We start from the raw sequence: 20,453 nt of genomic DNA, 5'->3' as shown, positions 1-20,453 counted from the left end.
ATATGTCCCAAAACTAGATAAAGCAAACCCAAGTAAACAAATGAATCAAAAACATTATATTTGTTCGTTTATGTATAGAGGAAAATAATCCAAAGGTACATATTTGTGGCAAAAGTATGTGAATCTTTGCTTTCAGTAACTGGTCCCTCCACTCCCTCCCACCAGGCAGCAATAAGTGCAATTAAGCATTCCTGAAAACTGTTGATCAGTCCTGCAAATCAACTTGGAGGAATTTACCCCACTCCTCCTTACAGAATATCTTCAATTCAGGGACCATGTTGGGCTTCCTTAAATGAACTGCCCACTTCAGGTCCTTCCATAACATTTTTGTAGCGTTTAGGTCAGGATTTTAACTTGGCCATTCAAAAATATTAACTTTATTCTGCTTTAACCAGTCTTTGGTCATACAACTTCTGTGCTTTGGGTTGTTGCATGACTGATTTTCTCTTGAGCTTTAATTCATGGACAGATATTCTAACCTTTTCTGCTTCTAAAATTTGCTGGTACAATTCAGAAGTCATAGTTCAATCAATCAGCAAGGCAGATCCAAACTATACTTTCACTATGTTTCACAGATAAAATAAAGTTCTTATGCTGGAATGCAGTGTTTTCCTTTTACGAAACATAACACTTTTCATTCAAGACAAAAAATTCTATTTTGGTCTCATTCTTTCGATATCCTAGCTTATCCATGTGGACTTTTGCAATCCTGTAAATAGGTAGCATTGTTCTTTTTGAGAACAGTAACTTTCTCTTTGCAACCATGCCATGTACATCATTGTTGATTAGTGTTCTTTTTTTTTGTAAAAAAAAATATTTTTTAAAACATACACAGTATATTTTTTCTGAATAGAGTATTGACCGAGTCAAAATTTACAGCTTATAACATAAGTACTTTCCAAATATAATTTATGTATTTCAATTTCTGCCATATTATTTACTTTTTTATTTTTCATCTCTACTTAATATTTAATTTATAATCAATATTATCCGCCCTAACCGCCAATCTTAATCTTATTTCATTTCATTATCTTATTTCTCCATTTATCACATATATTTCTCAAAATCACACATTTGTAAATTATCATCAATTTGTTTCCTCTTATTTCCTTTTTTCTATTGAAACCCTTTAATTTAAACAGTCATTTCCGACCTCAGTTTCTATTTTTTTTAATTATAGCTTGATATTTCACATTTATCTCTTAATGTCAATTATTTTCTATGGTGGACCAATTTATCATTTCTTATTTCCCTATTAATCATTTTACCATTTTACCGAAAACAATATTTTTCTTCAGTTTTGTTTTTCACATCACTTTTTTCAAACACAAACATTATCTTAATCTCTTAATCATCTTCTTTTTCTTAATTTCTATTAATATCTTATTCAATTTCAATTTCATTTGAAGTTTCATATCTTAACCCCTTCTAAATACATGAGATCATATTCTCCCTTCTACCATTCTTTTTATATTTCACAATTTATATCATATTTCCATTTTTACAATACTGAAATTAATAAAGTTCATTTGATTCTATAAGTATATTGCATATTTTCTTCCCTCCTTTCCCTTGTTTTTCTCTATTCTACCATTCGTATTACACAATATATTTTGTATTATGCTCTCAAATATTAATAATAATAATACAGTTCACTTGTAACTATAAGTATATATAACATTACCCTTCCTCCTTTCCATTAATTACTCCTTTAATCATTTTCTCTTGGTCCATCCAGCAATCCACCTCTTAAAATTTCCTCTCTTTATCCCATTCTCTCATTTTCTTTTTTTTTCTTTTTATAATTATTATATATTTTCTTCTGTATCCTTCTTTTGACTTTTAATTCCTTTACTCATCTAATTTGCCTTAAGTTCCCATCTGATCTATTCCCCTTTTCTCCTCTCACTTTTCTTATTTCCCCACTGTTGATCTCAGTGTAATCATTAAACTTTTTTGTGCCTGGTCCTTTCCCCTTTTCTTTTCTCTTTTGTTTGTCCTATCCTCTCTATTTTTGCCACTGTTAATCCCAGTGTAATCATTAAAAATATTTTCCTCTACCCTTTTCCCCTTTCCTTTTCTTCCCTTAGTTTGCTTCTTTTTTGTAGGTTGTTTCCTCCTATCTCTTCTTTTTTTCATTGTTCCTCCCAATGTAATCATTTAATTTTTCATCATCAATGTCTTTATCTTCAGTACTGTTTTCTTGCTTCTTGTTCTTAGCCTCTTTATCCAATTGAATATGTTCTTACACAATTTCTCATTTTTTATCAAGATTAAATGAAACACGCATCATTTCAACCATCTATTATTATTATTATTATTATTATTATTATTATTATTATTATTATTATTATTATTATTATTAATCACATTTATATACCGCCCTATCTCCCGAGGGACTCAGGGCAGTTCACAGGCAAGTAAAAGACATATAAATACACACTAAAACCACATTTAAAAAACTTATTCTACAAAGCCGAATTAAAAAGCAATATAAATAATAAAACCCATTTAAAACCAATATAAATTTAAAACTAATCCAGTCCTGCAAATGAATAAGTGTGTTTTAAGCTCATGACGAAAGGTTGGAGGTCCGGAAGTTGACGGAGTCCTGGGGGAAGTGCGTTGCAGAGGGTGGGAGCCCCCACAGAGAAGGCCCTTCCCCTGGGTGCCGCCAGACGGCACTGCCTAGCTGACGGCACCCTGAGGAGACCCTCTCTGTGAGAGCGCATGGGTCGGTGAGAAGTATTCGGTAGCAGTAGGCGGTCCCGTAAAAAGCCCGGCCCTATGCCATGGGGCGCCTTAAAGATGGTCACCAAAACCTTGAAGCGCACCGGAAGGCCACAGGTAGCCAGTGCAGTCTGCGCAGGATAGGTGTCACACAGGAGCCACGAGGGCTCCTCTATCACCAGCAGCCGCATTCTGGACTAACTGAAGCCTCCGGATGCCCCTCAAGGGAGCCCCATGTAGAGAGCATTGCAGTAATCCAGGCGAGACGTCACGAGGCGTGAGTGACCGTGCATAAGGCATCCCGGTCTAGAAAGGGGCGCAACTGGCGCACCAGGCGAACCTGGTGGAAAGCTCTCCTGGAGACGGCCGCCAAATGATCTTCAAAAGACAGCCGTTCATCCAGGAGGACGCCTAAGTTACGCACCCTCTCCATCGGGGCCAATGACTCGCCCCCAACAGTCAGCCGTGGACTCAGCTGACTGTACCGGGATGCCGGCATCCACAGCCACTCTGTCTTGGAGGGATTGAGCTTGAGCCTGTTTCTCCCCATCCAGACCCGTACGGCTTCCAAACACCGGGACAGCACTTCGATAGCTTCGTTGGGGTGGCCCAGTGTGGAAAAGTACAGCTGGGTGTCATCAGCGTACAGCTGGTACCTCACACCGAAGCCACTGATGATCTCACCCAGCGGCTTCATATAGATGTTGAACAGAAGGGGCGAGAGAATCGACCCCACAAGTGAGGCGCCTCGGGGCCGACCTCTGCCCCCCTGTCAACACCGTCTGCGACCGGTCGGAGAGATAGGAGGAGAACCACCGATAAACGGTGCCTCCCACTCCCAATCCCTCCAACCGGCGCAGCAGGATACCATGGTCGATGGTATCAAAAGCCGCTGAGAGGTCTTCCTCTGAGAGGGCAGAGGAACATCCCCTATCCCTGGCCCTCCAGAGATCATCCACCAACGCGACCAAAGCCGTCTCAGTGCTGTAACCGGGCCGGAAACCGGACTGGAACGGGTCTAGATAGACAGTTTCATCCAGGTGCAGGGGAAACTGATATGCCACCATACTCTCTCTACAACCTTCGCCGCAAAGCGAAGGTTGGAGACCGGACGATAATTACCTAAAACAGCCGGGTCCAGGGAAGGCTTCTTGAGGAGGGGCCTCACCACCGCCTCTTTCAAGGCGGCCGGAAAGACTCCCTCCAACAAGGAAGCGCTCATAATCGCCTGGAGCCAGCCTCGTGTCACCTCCTGAGTGGCCAGCACCAACCAGGAGGGGCACGGGTCCAGTAAACACGTGGTGGCATTCAACCTACCCAACAACCTGTCCATGTCCTCGGGAGTCACAGGGTCAAACTCATCCCAGACAATATCACCAAGACCACCCTCAGACGCCCCATCTGAATCACCGCAATTTTGGTCCAGACCGTCCCGAAGCTGAACGATTTTATCGTATAGATAACCGTTAAACTCCTCAGCACGTCCCTGCAACGGGTCATCCCGCTCCCCCTGGTGAAGGAGGGAACGGGTCACCCGAAACAGGGCGGCTGGGCGGTTATCTGCCGACGCAATGAGGGAGGAGACGTAGCAACGCCTCGCTTCCCTCAGTGCCACTAGGTAGGTCCTAGTATAGGACCTAACTAGTGTCCGATCAGCTTCTGAACAGCTAGACCTCCAAGAACTCTCTAGGCGTCTTCTCCGGCGTTTCATCCCCTCAGCTCCTCGGAGAACCAAGGGCGGCTGGGCGGTTATCTGCCGACGCAATGAGGGAGGAGACGTAGCAACGCCTCGCTTCCCTCAGTGCCACTAGGTAGGTCCTAGTATAGGACCTAACTAGTGTCCGATCAGCTTCTGAACGGCTAGACCTCCAAGAACTCTCTAGGCGTCTTCTCCGGCGTTTCATCCCCCTCAGCTCCTCGGAGAACCAAGGAGCCGGTTGGGATCTACGCCGGGTCAGAGGCCGCAGAGGCACGACATGGTCTAAAGCCCCAGCCGCAGCCCGTTCCCAGGCTGCGGCTAGTTCCTCTGCCGTGCCGTGAGCCAGACCCTCAGGAAATGGCCCAAGCTCCGTCCGGAACCTCTCCGGGTCCATCAGGCGCCTGGGACGGAACCAACGTAGCGGTTCCGTCTCCCTACAGTGTTGGGTAGCGGTCAGAAAGTCCAGGCGAAGGAGAGAGTGATCTGACCATGACAAAGGTTCTGTGACTACATCTCTCAAGTCCAGATCCTTCAACCACAGACCAAAGATAAAAATCAGGTCCAGTGTGCCTCCCCCGATGTGAGTGGGGCCATCCACTACTTGAGTCAGGTCCAAGGCCGTCATGGAAGCCATGAACTCCCGAGCCACTGTTGATGGCGAGCCGGCAGATGGCAAGTTAAAGTCCCCCATGACTAAGAGTCTGGGGGTCTCCACTGCCACCCCAGCAAGCACCTCCAGGAGCTCGGGCAGGGCAGCTGTCACGCAGCAAGGAGCCAGGTACGCGACTAGCAAGCCCAATTAGTTCCTGCCACATTTTGACGTTCTGGTTTGTTTTTAACTCCAATTTACGGTTTTATTGTTTTCCACCTCCTTTGGTTGTCGAGATCAAACAGCTTAAAAGAAAACAAATCCTCCTTCAAACTTTTCACAGCTCTTGTAGCTCAAGGTCACTGTAATATTTTCCAGATTTCAAATTGTTCGTTGTAGTGCTTTTTTTCCGCCAGCAGATGTCTCTCTCCAGTCCACAAGTTTCAAATCAACGAAGTTGCAAAATATCCAATTTGTGTATTAACTCCGCTTATCAAATGTTTTTCTTAATTTTATATATCCCAAATTCCAGTTTAAAATCCAATTTCAAATCCAATTGAAAAATTTCCTTTACAAGGCTTTTCTATTTTGAATTTTTCTTTGTTCTTTCTTCAAAGTTCAAAACTTTTAAAATTATGTCCAATCTTGTTCAGAAACTTTTTTTTTTGGGGGGGGGGTTCTTTTTCTTATAATAATTTTAATATCTCCAAATCCAATTTCCAGTCCAAATATCAAGCTTTTCTTGGGCTTTAATGCTTTAACTTCCATTTTATTCTTCTCCCTTCATTAACATTCCAATGCCAATTAGCTGCTATTTCCTCTCCGGGACTTCTTTAAAAAATTTTAAAAATACTTCTTTTTTACCTGTGAGTTGGCCAATCACTCACCCAGTACCAATACTCCGTCCAAAACACTGCACCTGCACAAATCTTATTCCGGTTGCCCCAGCTTCATGACGGTCATAATGGCTGATGCGCCCGCCGTCGGATCAAAGAGTTTCCTCCGACCTCTGAGGAACTTGCCTGTTCCTCTTGGTTGTCCAAGGTGCCTCTCTTTCTTCACTGTCCCTACAAGACGGATTTGGTTCAAAGATCCCCTGACAGTGGATTGTCTGGCTGGATTTTCACAAGGCTCATTGGAGCCTGCTATTTTCCAGCCAGTCTCACCACAACGCTTCCAGTTCTCCCCCTTTGTTGATCAGTGTTCTGATGGTGGTTTCATGAATGCTGATATTCACAAATGCAGGAGAGGCCTTTAGTTCCTTAGGCATTACACTGCAGTTCTGTAAGATCTCCCAGAACAGGGGTCTGCAAACCTGGCTCATTTAAGACTTGTGGACTTCTTTGCTAGCTGAGGAACTCTGGGAGTTAAAGTCTACAAGTTTTAAAAGAGCCAAGTTTGCAGACCCCTGTCCCAGAGTATTAACATGCCTTGCTTTTGGCATGATCTTGGTTAGTCAATTTCTCCTGTAAGTAGTAGTAATGGTGTTGAATTGGAAGTGCTCAGAAATCTCCTTTGTTCAACCTATGAAACACTTCCATATCCTTGAGTAGTGGATCTCCAGAATTCTGTTCTTTATACAAGGCAGGACCTCCCACACACAATCAAGTATCACCTTGATTGAAACACCTTTAAAAAGGTGTTAAATTCTGCTTCAGATGAACTGATGATCCTAGAGGTTCACATACTTTTGCCACACAGAAATAAGCAGTTTTGGGTTACTTTCCTCAATAAATCAATAAGTATAATGTTTTTGACTCTTTCATTTAGCTGAATTCTCTTTTCCTCATTTTAGGAGTTATATGGAGAACAGATCACATTTTAAATATTGAAAATGCAAAAGGTTCACAAACATTTTACCACTGTAGATAAATGTTAACGAAGACATATCATTTAGAAGAGGTAGTGATAGATTTTTATTGTTAAAGGAAAAAATAGAGTTTATTTCAGACAATTATAAAACTGTTGATGGAATAGCTTTTATGCCATTTATAGTCTAAATTTTGATGCAAATTTTTGTGCAGAGAAAATGTACCTTATATTGTGAAAATGTGTGCAACAACAGTAAACAGAATTTATCTGCCCCTGTTTTTGGACTTTGTGAATTAGATACATGTACAGAGGAGCAGGCAATTTCTGAAGAAATAGAATACTTCTGTCTCAGAGAAACTGATATTGGTATTCTCCAACAGATTTGTTTAATGGAGGAGGTGGCAAGCTTTTGGTGTTATAAGGCACATTTGGAATTCTGAGAGATCTGACCATAAAATAGAATATTGGCAAAACCTGACTAGCTGTCAGGAAGGCACAGCTGTTCATGCAATATGCATGAAAAGCCAAAGACCAATATATCCTGTAAGTGGAAACCATTCCCATTTAAAAATAACTGGACTCTATAAATTCAGTAGTTGCTAATCAAGTATAAGTAATGGATTTCTTTTCTCAGAAAACTAGGTGGACAAGTAAAAGCAGGCTATATTCCCCATGTACAAGAAATTCAGCAAACTAAAATAATTAGCTTGAACCCACTTTGTTTTAACAAAATATGTGAAAGCTCTTCGTATAAGGAATAAATTTATCTGTGTAAACCGATGGATTACATTGATTAGTTGCACTGAATTGGTTCAGCTTTGGTAACTGAACAGAACTCATATCTTGACTTATAGCTATTCCAAGGACAGCAAGAGTATCCTGGGGAGGATTGGCTATTTTAATTAATTTAAAATGGCAGCATGAGATCGATAAAATCCACATTCAGTTATCTCTTTTATTCAGTTTTTCCATTGTTCTTCCCTCAGCCTTTGCAAATATCTATTTTCCTAGTTTATCATGTGCCCTGAATATGTGAGTTTCTGCTTGCTGGTCATTGCTTCAGGCTTTATTTGATTATGGACAGATTGATTTGCTCTTGCAATGCATGACACCCTTGCTAATATTTTCCAACTGCATAATTGGAAAGCATTTGGATTCTTTCTCTTTCTCAGTGTCCAGATTTAACTGCTGCGCATTATCCCTGGGAAGACCACTGTTTTAATAGTTCTGATCTTTCTTGTTGTTGAAAGGTACTTTTCTTTGATGATATTGTCTAAGATTGCCATTCCGTCCCCTAGGATTAATTTCCTCTTTACTTCTCCAGCGATCTCCATCAGAGAGAGGTTCAGAGTTGCTGTCTCTGACTCGAGGACACTGCAGACTTAAGAGCATTGCAGTGGTCTCAGGTTGCCTTTCTTCCATTTTCTTACCCTGTAGAGCCGTGATGGCGAACCTGTGGCACGCGGAACCATATTAGTGTGCACATGAGCGTTGCCCTAGCTCAGCTCCAGTGTGCATGTGCACACTGGCCAGCTGATTTTCGGGCTTTCTGTTCCCACAAGACGTTGTGAAACAGGCCATTTCTGGCCTCCAGAGGGCCTTGGGGGGGGAGGCTGTTTTTGCCCTCCCCAGACTCCTAGAAAGGCTCTGGAGCCTGGGGAGAGAGAAAAACAGGCCTACTGGGCCCACTGGTAGCCTTTTTGCTAAAAGTGGGGAAGCGTGGGGGTCCACGTGCACATGTGCAGGGGTGGGGTGCAGGGGCATTGAATTATGGGTGTGGGCACATGCTTTTGCAACCCCCCACATGCTCCCCCAGCTTTTGCTACACGACAGCAAAAAGCTTAGCCATCGCTGCTGTATAATATTATGTCACCAGCATGAGGTTCCTAAGGCTATCCCATGGGGACTAACATTTCTGTAGCATTGGCATCTTCCCCGTCAGTTTAAACATGCAGACTCCTGCCATATGGAAACCTTTGGATTTCTGTTATATTTTGTAAAAAAAAAAAACCTGGCTCAACTGTGTAAGCAAAAGGGATGTAAAAAAAAATCTCCTGATGCTCCAGCTTATTCTGGATTTTGACTATGTATACATGTGTGATACAAAAATATTGCATTGAAATATTGCTATTGGAATTTCAGTCAGCCAGAGTATTCTGGGTTTTTTTTTTGTGCTTGAGCATTTCTGAAAACCATTCATTTAAATAAAACTTACTATTCTCCCTTCTTATACAAATGAGTGGTGCTTTTTAATTGTTTAAATGAGATCCACATTTTGTGTGTGTTTGTGTTTGCTATTCGTGTGCAAATGTGGATCATGCTGATGCTTTAGTGTCAAATACCAGAATACCAAATGTAGTACAATCAAGTGAGAGAGAAACGGGGCCAAAAAAACCCCCCTCCAAAAATGAATGGTACAGATTGAAAATCTTATCTTCCAACATTTCTGGAATTAAAGCTGAGTTTTCTTATGGCAAACAAAAAGAAAATTTGGCAATCCTCCAAATAATACTAGGATCAAACAATTATAATGATTGCAATACTGAAGACTTTTTAATAAATGACCAGTCATAAGTTGAAGACTACCTATATGTTGAGCATCTTTGATTTCTTGCCAGAATCACTGCAAGCTGCTCTCCCTGGTTCTTGCTCCTGGATCTGAGAGATTCTCTGTGGATTGCTCAACCCCTGATTCATTTTGGCCAGGGTCTTAGTATCTCCATTTTGTCTGAGCTTTTGAATGGTTGTGGAATCTCACTGCAAGTGCTTATGTTGTTCATTGTTGAGTTTTAATTCTAGGCATATTTCCATATTCTGAATATGGAAATTTGCATAGTCTGAATTTGGAAAACTCAGCGAAAGTTTCTGAGTTACCAGTGGAACTTTTTGTAAAATTTAGTATTAATAAATAATGTTAAACTTCTGATATTTTAGAGATGTCATTGTAAATGTTGATGATATATCACACAAACACCTTAAACACCTCTTCAGTTAACAAATGTAGTTATTTTTATCTATGTAACAAACAAGACTGTAAGCATGCAGTATATCTGTAAAAGCAGAGAAGAAATAGCAAATTCTCAAGTTTTTTTGCTCTATAGTTGCAGATTTTTCTTTAAGAAAACATTCTATGCTAGAAGTGTGAACTAATATGAAACTAATGTGAATGCTTTATGCTCGTACAAATAAATTGTGTGTGTGTATCTTGAGAAGAATTCAGCCCAAGTATATTTTTATAAACTACTAATTCATGTGATAATAATGATAAAATGAATTGTATATTACTATTACAGTTATATATTAATACTAAAAATGTATATGACATTAACCCTTGTTTTCTGACATGCAATAGCCCTTATGGCATATATTATTTGCATAGTTTGGAAGTAAATGTGCTATCCATGACAGTCGATGCTAGTTGATGAACAGGGATTCAGTAACCTAGTATCATTAGTTTATTCCATATCAGATGGAAATGGAGGTTTTAATATGCTAATATGAGTACAGAAAAGAAAGTTTGTAATCTCTTTGAGTATTTGAAGACAGATGTGAAAAAGTGTCACCAAAAATACTAGAAAGTAAATAGCAAGACAAAAAGTAGCCCAAATTGCTTTTTTGCCTATTTAAGTGTGACAGTTTCCTAATGAAATCTTATATATATTTGATCAGTCTGAAGCAAAATATCTCTTTCAGGATCAAATTATGTTATTAAAATAAAATGCATCCAAAAAGACTAGTTTGGAGATAAATATAGAATAATATTTAATAAAATAGAAATCAGCATTGTATCCAAGTTTTTCCTTATCTCTTGTTTTGTTTTTATTTTTCTTTTATCTCAAAAAGAAAACTATTACTTGATTTCATATAATTGATCCATATAAAGATCCAGCCAAGAATCTTTTTAGAATAAAATAAGAAACTTTTGTTTGAGGAAACAGTGTATAGCTATTGAAATTGGATGTGGACAGATTATCCTCATTCTTGCTGTAATAAACTACATAACTCATTGTGCTCATTGATTTATGCTATTGCAGAGATTTGTTTTGTCCTAAGTAGCTTTTTCATACTCATAAAATAGGTTATTGATAGGGATGATGTTTCAATAGATGAATCTGGATAATACATTCTAATTTCAAAATTATATTTCTTTGTAGTGCCAGATTAGCCGAACAGGTGAGGAATTTCAAAAATTAATATTTGTCAATGTAGTAACAATGTAGTGTGATGTAAATTTAATTGTAAGGGGAAATGCAAAAAGTTACTAAAATATTTTTATATAGGTAAAATAAAAATTATGTACCTTTTACGTAGGTAAAAGTTATTTCTTTTATTAGCTTTTTGCCTTTCCCATTACAATGAAACACAAGTTGATACAGCAATTCAGTTAAGATTGTTATGGAATAAATTATTGATTGTAAAACCTTTCTTGAGACAGACCAGAAAACAGATTACGAGGCAATAAAAGTACAGTAAAATAAAAGTGCAAAGTACAGTTCTGTTTGGAAGCCTTTATGGACTATTTCTCCTGTTTAACTTTCTATAAATTGTAGTTATTTTGGTAAGATAATAATTTTTACTTCAAAAATAATACTAGACTTGTTTAGCTCACTATTTTAGAGCAAATATTTTAACTAGGGACTCGTGGACATGTAGCCCTAGAATTTTATAACTGGAATTTGATTGTCAACCATCCTGTTGGCATGAACAGCAAAAGAAACTCCTGGGGACATTTTTATTACCAAGAGTAAAACTTTACTGACAGACCCATACAGACGGAGAAGAAGCGAAGCCAGTTCTGAAGTTTTGGCATGAAGCGCAGTATAATGAAGCCCCCTTTTCCTTCCCCCAGGCCACCCAGTGTCCACTGTCCACCAAATCCAGATTAAGCATCTTATTTTGGGAAAACAATCTGCACCTTTCAAAAGTATTCAGCTCATGACCTTGGGGTTGTAAGATTTTCTCAGGCTGCAAACTGCTCACATAGAATCCTTCTCTCGCTCCCAGCTTCCCACACATTCCAATCATACCCCTCCCTGCAAGCAGAAAGAGGACTTTTGCAAGTCAACGTTGACATGGATTTTAATTTGTCTTATAACATATGAAACATAATTAGATCCATTATATTTTGGATATATTTAGTAAGTTCATATGTTTAAAAGCAGGACAATTCCAATTAGTGTAATAGATAGTGGGGCCCTATCATGTCACCTCACCCTCACATTATCTGTGAGATCCAGTAAACATGAAAAAGAAATTGATTTAGTTTCACCTTAAGATATAATAAACATGCTTAATATTCTTTAACGCCTTAATCACTGATTTGTTAATATAAACTATTCCAGTTCTTCATTAGTTGTTTACAAACAACTAATGTTGAATCATAGAATCATCCAAAATTTTAATACTGATAATATCTCAGATGTTTTAGATGCTGCTGAGCTTCTGAACCAAATGTGAAATCAAGAGATGATTAACAGTATTTATGTACTCCATTGGTACAGCCATCCATCTAACACCAGTGGGTGGAGAACAATTATAACAATTAAGGAAGTTAAAACACAGCACAAAACAGAAATTAAATACAAATAGCAGCCAAATAGCATTATAATCTGTTGATATCAACATAACCAGGAAATGAAACCCTTCACATACTTGGGACCCCAAGTCCAAACACGTAGCCAAGTCTTCAAGGCCTTCTGAAAGGCCAACAGGGTTGGGGCCCATCCTAATTTCAGGAGGCAGACTGTTCCAGAGGTCAGGCACTATGGCAGAAAAGGAGCATCTCCTGATTCCCATCAACTGACATTCCATGGCTGACAGGACTTGAAGCATGCCCATCCTGGCATACTGGATTGGTTGGGTAGAAAGTCCCTCAAGTAACCCAGGATCAAGCCATAAAGGTATTTAACGATGGCACCCAGAAACAGTGGCAGCCAATATAGCCTTTGAAACGGTGTTACATGTGTCAAATAGCCAGCACCATTTAAAAGCCACCAGCTGAAGTTTCTGAATGCTCATCAAGGGCAGCCCCATCTAGAGCGCATTGCAGTAAATATATTGCCACATACTTTAGGCAATTCAAATGCTTCCCGCAATAACCGGATATGCAATATGCAAAAGAAAGATCCATGTGGGAGCACCTGGCAATATTCATAAATAGTTGTTTTGCACATATATTTCAGTAGAGCTACCTTTCCCACATAGGTGGCAATTAAAGCAATTGCAATTGGTCACAATTTTGGGGAAAATATTCATTAAAAGGAGTCACATTAATAGTTAATTGCTGTGTTTATAAATGGGAGTCTTGTTTAAAATGATTATCAAGTGTTTGTTGTAGTCATGGTTCATCTTTGAAGCATGGCAGACTATTACTGTGCAGTCCCAGAAATAAAGCAGTAACTATATTACTGCCTATAGTAGCTGTATATGCTCTGCTAAGAATAATAAACAATCTGATGGAGAAAAGTAAATTAAGTGGATTGTAAAAGCAATAAACATAAAGTATCCATACAAAAATTCAAATATCTACAATTCAAATTCATAATAATAATACACAACCATTAATAGTCCCCATGTACATCTCAGATACATACATTCACAACATCTCACAACAACATTCACAAATGTCTGCCTAGATGCACATTTGATTGGGATAAACTCCCTTTCCAAGTTCGGTTGTTTAAGATTATATTAGTGACAGACTAATGAGAACACCATCGATGTACTTAACTTCAGATCCATTAAGATCATCGTAGTCAATCGTATATTCACTCTTATGTCAAGAGAGAGCAGGATCCCTGTGGGTTGTACATGGTCCTTACAATCATTTTTGTGATGCAAAATTCCCTAGGATTACAATATATATTACAATATATATATTACAAAATAATAACACAACGCAGGGCATTTTCTTTTATTCTTTTATCAAATGAATAGCTCTAAATATGTATGTTGTGCCTCTGGGTAAGCTTCACACTTGTTTTGAACATCACTATCCTATCTCCTTTCTTCCCAGAGGTCAGAACAAATATATGGGAATATATATGGGAAACTTTTTGAAAAATTGCCACATTTGAAATTTTACATGTTTTTTTTGGGGGGGGGGATACTGTGGAGGATCATTTAAGATTTGTCCCTCCATGGTACAATCACAGCTACTTTATGAATGAATAAAGTGGCTGTGATTGTACCATGGAGGGACAAATCTTAAATCAGGACAGGCACAGAGCCTAGAGAATGCCAACATAGAATTCAGCAGGAACCCCAGAAATAAATGAATTGTTTGCCATCTAAGCAGTATGGAAGAAGATTGGAATATAGATAAATATAGGAAATAAGTAGAGCCAGCCCTGTAATGGATTTTTAAAAGAGGATTTTGAGCATGAAATTTCAGTTGTACTTCAAAGGGCCTCTGGTGGCTCAGCAGACTAAGTCTGTCTGTTATTAACACAGCTGCTTGCAATTATTGCAAGTTCGAGTCCCACCAGGCCCAAGGTTGATTCAGCCTTCCATCCTTTATAAGATAGGTAAAATGAGGACTCAGATTGTTGGGGGCAATAAAGTTGACTTTGTATATAATATACAAATGGATGAAGACTATTGCTTAACACAATGTAAGCCGCTCTGAGTCTTCGGAGAAGGGCGGGATATAAATTCAAATAAAAAAAATGAATGGTCTAACACAGTTTGGAGGGACAGAATTCCTTACATTTAAGAGGCATAGGTATTCTGCCTAAAGTCTGTTCTTGATCTCCCCTTAAAGTTTGAAAAGTAGTAATTAAATGAAGCTGCTCAAATTGCATTTTTAGATATTGATCTTTTTAAGAACAGTATTTTACTCTCTCTACCTATAGTATTTCTAAAGATGCATTTTGGTGAGATCTTGAGTCCTTGTCTTGAAGATTAATTGGAGTATGCAAATGTATAGCTAACAAAAACAGTACAAACTTATCATCCTAAATACAGCTCAGCCCAGTTAGTTCATTCAAATGTGAAGCTACTGTTGTTTTCCCTTTATTCATCTGTTTAGTGTCCAGATAGAACACCAAATTGTTTAATTTTTGAAACACCTATGGGATCAAACTGGTTTATTAGTTTAGTTGCTTTCACAAGCTGGAGATGCATGATTCTCCAAATTTATTTCTAGTTATTTATGAGTGTCTGTATAGGGTGCCATTTTATGATACTCATCCCTGTGTCATTCTGGCTGGGTATTGTGCAAAACATGGAAGGATATAGGACTGGTGATCTTACATTTCATAATATGAACTAGTCTTTGGGTGAAACTTCCTTTCCCTTTGGATATATCTAGTTAAAACAAGAATCTTGATTTGTGTTTCTATTCATAATTGTTCAAAATAATCTAGAAAATGGATGATGCCAGTGTTTTTAATTTATTAAAATTATAGATTTATGAAGCACAAATGAAGTTAGAGATCTTTATCTTTTTTCCCCTACTGCTCTACTTGAAAATAAACTTAACTTGTCATAAGAAGATAAAGGCTTTCTCTTCTGGAAAATTTAAAAAGTATGATGTAAAATCAGAACCTGAGGGATTTCCAGAACTTTAGAGAAAATAGATGATAAATGATAATTTAATGAGAAAAAAGATTATTGTACAATGTCTAATAAAGTGTTGTGATCATTGTTCTTCTGACATAATGTAAAAATACCTTCAAAATCTGAAGCTACCACAAATTTGCCAAGTTTTAGAATTAGAATTTATTTTTTTCATGTCAGAACAACTTCTGTCATAATGGTTGATATAGTGACAGTGCAGTTTTCAAGTATGAAATTCAGCTAATTCAGCATCTGTAAAGTTCCAAGTCATGTTATACTTTTTGACCAGAATTTGGATATCAATTTGGGGGTTCTTTGATATCTTCAAAAAAATGATGTGGTGTTTTTTTTTAAAAAAAAATCTGATTAATGTGATATAGCTAAATGATACAGGCCTATATGGAGAACAGGAATTGTGATATCACAACCAACATTCCTTCCAAAGCATTCTCTTAATCTAAACCTTTGTGGTGGTGTTGTTAGTTGCAAAGTCGTGTCCGACCCATCGCGATCCCATGGACAACGTTCCTCCAGGCCTTCTTGCCCTCTACCATCCTCTGGAGTCCATTTAAGCTCACGCCTACTGCTTCAGTGACTCCATCCAGCCACCTTGTTTTCTGTCGTCCCCTTCTTCTTTTGCCCTCAATCTTTCCCAGCATTAGGCTCTTCTCCAGTGAGTCCTTCTTTCTCATTAGGTGGGCAAAGTATTTCAGTTTCATCTTCAGGATCTGGCCTTCTAAAGAGCAGTCAGGGTTGATCTCCCTAGGACTGACTTGTTTGTTCGCCTTGCAGTCCAAGGGACTCGCAGGAGTCTTCTCCAGCACCAGAGTTTAAAGGCCTATGTACTTCTCTAAATTGAGAAATGTGCAATAAATTTTATTTCTAACAAACACATGATTCTCAATGATCTGCAAGCTTTGGTCTACAAAACCCATTATAAATATAACCCAGCACTTGACTTTTCAGACTTTCCTCTTTATCACCAGTTGTGCCCTTTTATTCAGAATTCTGCTTCCTTCCCAGACAAATTTAACAAAATAAGCCCTTCTATTTTTTTTTATTTCATATAGAGCAGGAGTGGATAACTGGCCCTTTTATGACTTGTGGATTTCAACTCCCAGAATTCTCCCAAAGGTGCACAAGTCATAACAGGAACATAGTTAGCCAACTTTGATATAGATGAACCATGCCACATTCTTCCAGTCATCAAGTGTAAGTACAGTCTTCACATCTAGGTTAAATGGATCACAGAGCCTGTGCAATTGTTCCATGTTCTCATAATATTTGAGACTTCATTGTTTTCTTGGGTACTAACTTTCATAGAAATTATTTTAATTCCATTCTTTAGCATACTGCTGTCATTTTCATAGACATCTATAAAATATTTTTTCAGCATTTTCTTGCTTCAGTTGTATCCTAAGCCATTTTGTCAGTTGTATTCTTAATATATTTTGCTCTGCTAGGGACACATCTTTCAGCCCATTCTTCAGCTCCAAAATGAAATCTGGACCAGGGTGGCTGAAGCCCCTTTTGGGGTGTGTTTTTGTATTGCTGGTCAGATTTACCATCTTGTTTACAGTTTTCTGTGTGGACTGTATATTTTATATGTTGTACCGTGAATCGCCCAAAATCAATAAGGAGTCAGTCAGACAGTACTAAATCAAATAATTAATGGTTACTTCCATTAAAATCACTCAGAAAGTTCTCTGTCTTAAATTTAATTATTTTTAGTGCATTCTTTGCAAGTACGTTTTTAGGATGAATACATTACATCCCTTACTTCCCACTGTATTCCTGATAGAGAAAAGGAAAGGATAGCCAGCAATAGACAGACTCAACTTATTTTAGTAAGTAAGTCATAATTACACACTAACTCGGATTCAAAAACTGTGTACTATTCTCAGGTTTTATGGGTAAATTGTTCTCCTTGTCATTGGGATTGGTAATGTGGCAATTTGAAAGAAATAGCCAACCTGGCTCCGGTGTATTGTTTTACACAATGCTGAACAATTCAGCAAGTCCATCTTTTGCATTTAAAAAAAAATCAGGAATAATATTTACTTCCACACACGTTTTTCCTTTTAATTTCTCTTTTCTCTTGTTTTAATTCTGGATTAAATTTCCTTTCTTATGTTCATTTTATTCTACCCAGTAGAAATGAATCAACAAGACAGAACATTTAGTGAGAAGGTAGCCTTTTGCAAACTTAAAAGGTAGAAATTTTGGTATCTTAACCTGAACGTCGGAGATGGTGTTCTTCTGAAAAATAATATGCATCATCATAACAAAACAATGTTATATTCATAAGTTTGTGTCTTCTGTGTTTTTGTTTCTTAGTATTGAATTTGATCGAGATTGTGACTATTTTGCTATTGCGGGAGTCACAAAGAAGATTAAAGTCTATGAATATGGCACAGTCATCCAGGATGCAGTTGATATTCATTATCCAGAAAATGAAATGACATGTAATTCCAAAATCAGGTATGTGTTGCTTCTCTTCTTTGATTTTAAAAAGTAAGAGTGTCTTATCTCCTGTACTTCCATATTTGAGTACAGGTAGTTCTTGATTTACAATCATTCTCTTCTTTAAAAAAAACTACTTAACATTATTAAATGGTTCTGCAGAAATATTATTCAGTGACAAGATGACAGAATTTACTGTTTAAATGTTTTGGTAAACAATTTGTCATACAGAATCCAAATCTGGTTAACTATTTTTAGGACACCACTGATGATTGCTTATTCTTGGATACTAGCATTCTAGTAAGGATAGATGTATTTTACTACTACTGTAATTTGCCTTAAAATATTAATGGAAATAAAAGCAACAAAAATGAATGCCAAGACAGTATATGAATGACTTTCTGTCTAATATAAGATTCATTATTATTTTCACTTTGACCTATATACAAGTAGTAGTTTATGACCGCAATTGAGCCCAAAATTCATGTTCCTAAGTGAGAAATTTGTTAATTTGCCCCATTTTACGACTTTTTTGTCACATTTGTTAAATGAATCACTGCAACTGTTAAGTTAGTAACACGGTTGTTAAGTGAATCTGTCTTCCCCATTGACTTTGCTTGTCAGAAGGTCGCAATATATATGACCCTGGGACATAGCAGCCGTCATAAATATGAACCAGTTGCTGAGCATCTGAATTTTCATCACTTGATCATGAGGATGCTGCAATGTGCTTCTGAAGAGAAAATTCCATAGAGGATTCCTGGGACTTTAAATGCCTAAAATGGAAAAAGCAAATGGTCGAAGTCTCTCAGGCCCCTTTAGCAAGTATGTGCAGCTCAGCTGGACAGGCTACAGGAGCTGTCTATTAAACACCTGACTTTGTGCCTGTGGAATTTTTCTGTCCTGTGGAAATGGGACACCGGTAAACCTCACATCAGTGTGAAAGTTGGTCATAAGTCACTTTTTCAGTGCCATTGTAACTTTGAACGGTCATTAAGTGAACTGTTGTAAGTTAAGGACTACCTGTATTGCTAAGTTAAAGTTTGAAAGTTTTTTCCCTATAAGATCTGACATAGGACTCTTGCTTTATTTATTTAACCTAACATTTTATTTACTAAGGGTTTACTTTTTTAAAGTTGGGTTTTTGTCATGACATCTTTACAAGCATGAGTAGACAGTGACATGTTATATAAACAAAATTATTTCAACAGATGGAATGTATAACATATTCATTAATCTTTCCATTAATAACACAAGCTTCTCAGCATGCTATATGGAAACATATCTTCTAATTTTTAACTTAGAACATTTTTAGAAAATGAAGAAAATTCAATACATTATGTGACAATTCATTTTGAAATTAAAATAGAATTAAAATTTATGTTGTGAAGAAGTTTAAAGAGGCATTAATTGGATATTTAATGAGTGCAAAGTACAGGTGGCCCTGCTTGCCTGCTGTTCCATTATCCCTTGTTTCATTTATCTTAAGTTAATTTTAAAAAGCCAGACTTCGGTATCAATAGTAAAGTTTTTCATCTGTGTTTTGGGACTTGTTTTTTTTTTTTTAATCTTTTTGTTTGGTTATTTTATCTAGGTGTAAAATAGCTAGAGAGCATTTTTTTAGGGTTACACTGCAGCTGTTAGGCTAGTATTCAATATCAGCAGTCACGGTATACCATTATACCTCTTGGCTCTTGATCTTGACAGACTTGAACATTGGGCGCTATCTTAACAAAATGAAATTCAATGGTGAAAAAAGCAAGGTTCTACATTTAGGCAAGAAAAGCAAAATGCACAGGTACAGTATATGTAGTACCTTGCTCAATAGTAGTAATTGTGAGAGGGATCTTGGAGTCCTAGTGGACAACCATTTAGATATGAGCCAGCAGTGTGCAGCAACTGCTAAACAAGCCAACAGAGTTCTAGGCTGCATAAACAGAGGGATAGAATCAAGATCACGTGAAGTGTTAATACCACTTTTTAATGCCTTGGTAAGGCCACACTTTGAATACGGCATCCAGTTTTGGATTTCTGAAATGTCCTCTACACTAGGCTGTTGCCGAAGGCCAATTAGAATGCAACAGCATGAGTAATTTTAGGCGTACTTTAGTTTGCCAATGTGACAGCTCTACTTCACAGGCTGCACTGGTTTCCATTTGGCTTCCAGGTGTAATTAAAAGTGCTGGTTAGCCACTTATAGACCTTTCAAGGTTTGGGGTTTTGATGTCTAGGGCATCTCTCTGGCTTTTGTCTATCTGTTAAGATCTTGCAGGATCAGCACGCTGTTGACTCCATCTATGAAATAGTATCATCTTGGGGGGTATCCCATAAATTCTTCCTTTGTGATTGCTCCTCCCTCCTGGAAGTATGTATGGCACCAACCATGCTGGCCTTCAGAAGAGCATAAACATCTAGCTTTTCCAGTAGACCTGGGGCAGAGTCTTGTGTACCTGTTTCTTACATTAGTATATTTTTATTTATAATCCTTCTTTTCTTGTATAGTGTCTAGAGTTCATTTAGTTGAGGTAGAATCATTGTAGCATGGAGAAAAACATTTCCTTTGTGAATAGCATGAACGTAACTTCACATAGTACTCATTGG

General features: G+C 38.0%; 1 protein-coding gene across 3 annotated transcripts in view; it reads left to right on the top strand.

The window, feature by feature from the left end:
- Positions 1-20,453, top strand: part of COP1 (COP1 E3 ubiquitin ligase) — a 135,493-nt gene that overhangs the window by 41,665 nt on the left and 73,375 nt on the right. For all 3 annotated transcript variants that reach the window (XM_058179173.1, XM_058179174.1, XM_058179175.1), the window contains one exon: positions 17,727-17,870. In XM_058179173.1, coding sequence (XP_058035156.1) covers positions 17,727-17,870 — 144 coding nt within the window. The remainder of the gene's footprint in view (positions 1-17,726; positions 17,871-20,453) is intronic.

This window comes from Ahaetulla prasina, chromosome 3, assembly GCF_028640845.1.
Source record: "Ahaetulla prasina isolate Xishuangbanna chromosome 3, ASM2864084v1, whole genome shotgun sequence".
Classification (NCBI taxonomy): domain Eukaryota; kingdom Metazoa; phylum Chordata; class Lepidosauria; order Squamata; family Colubridae; genus Ahaetulla; species Ahaetulla prasina.
Note: the sequence above shows the minus strand (reverse complement) of the source record. Positions and strands in the feature narration are given on the sequence as shown.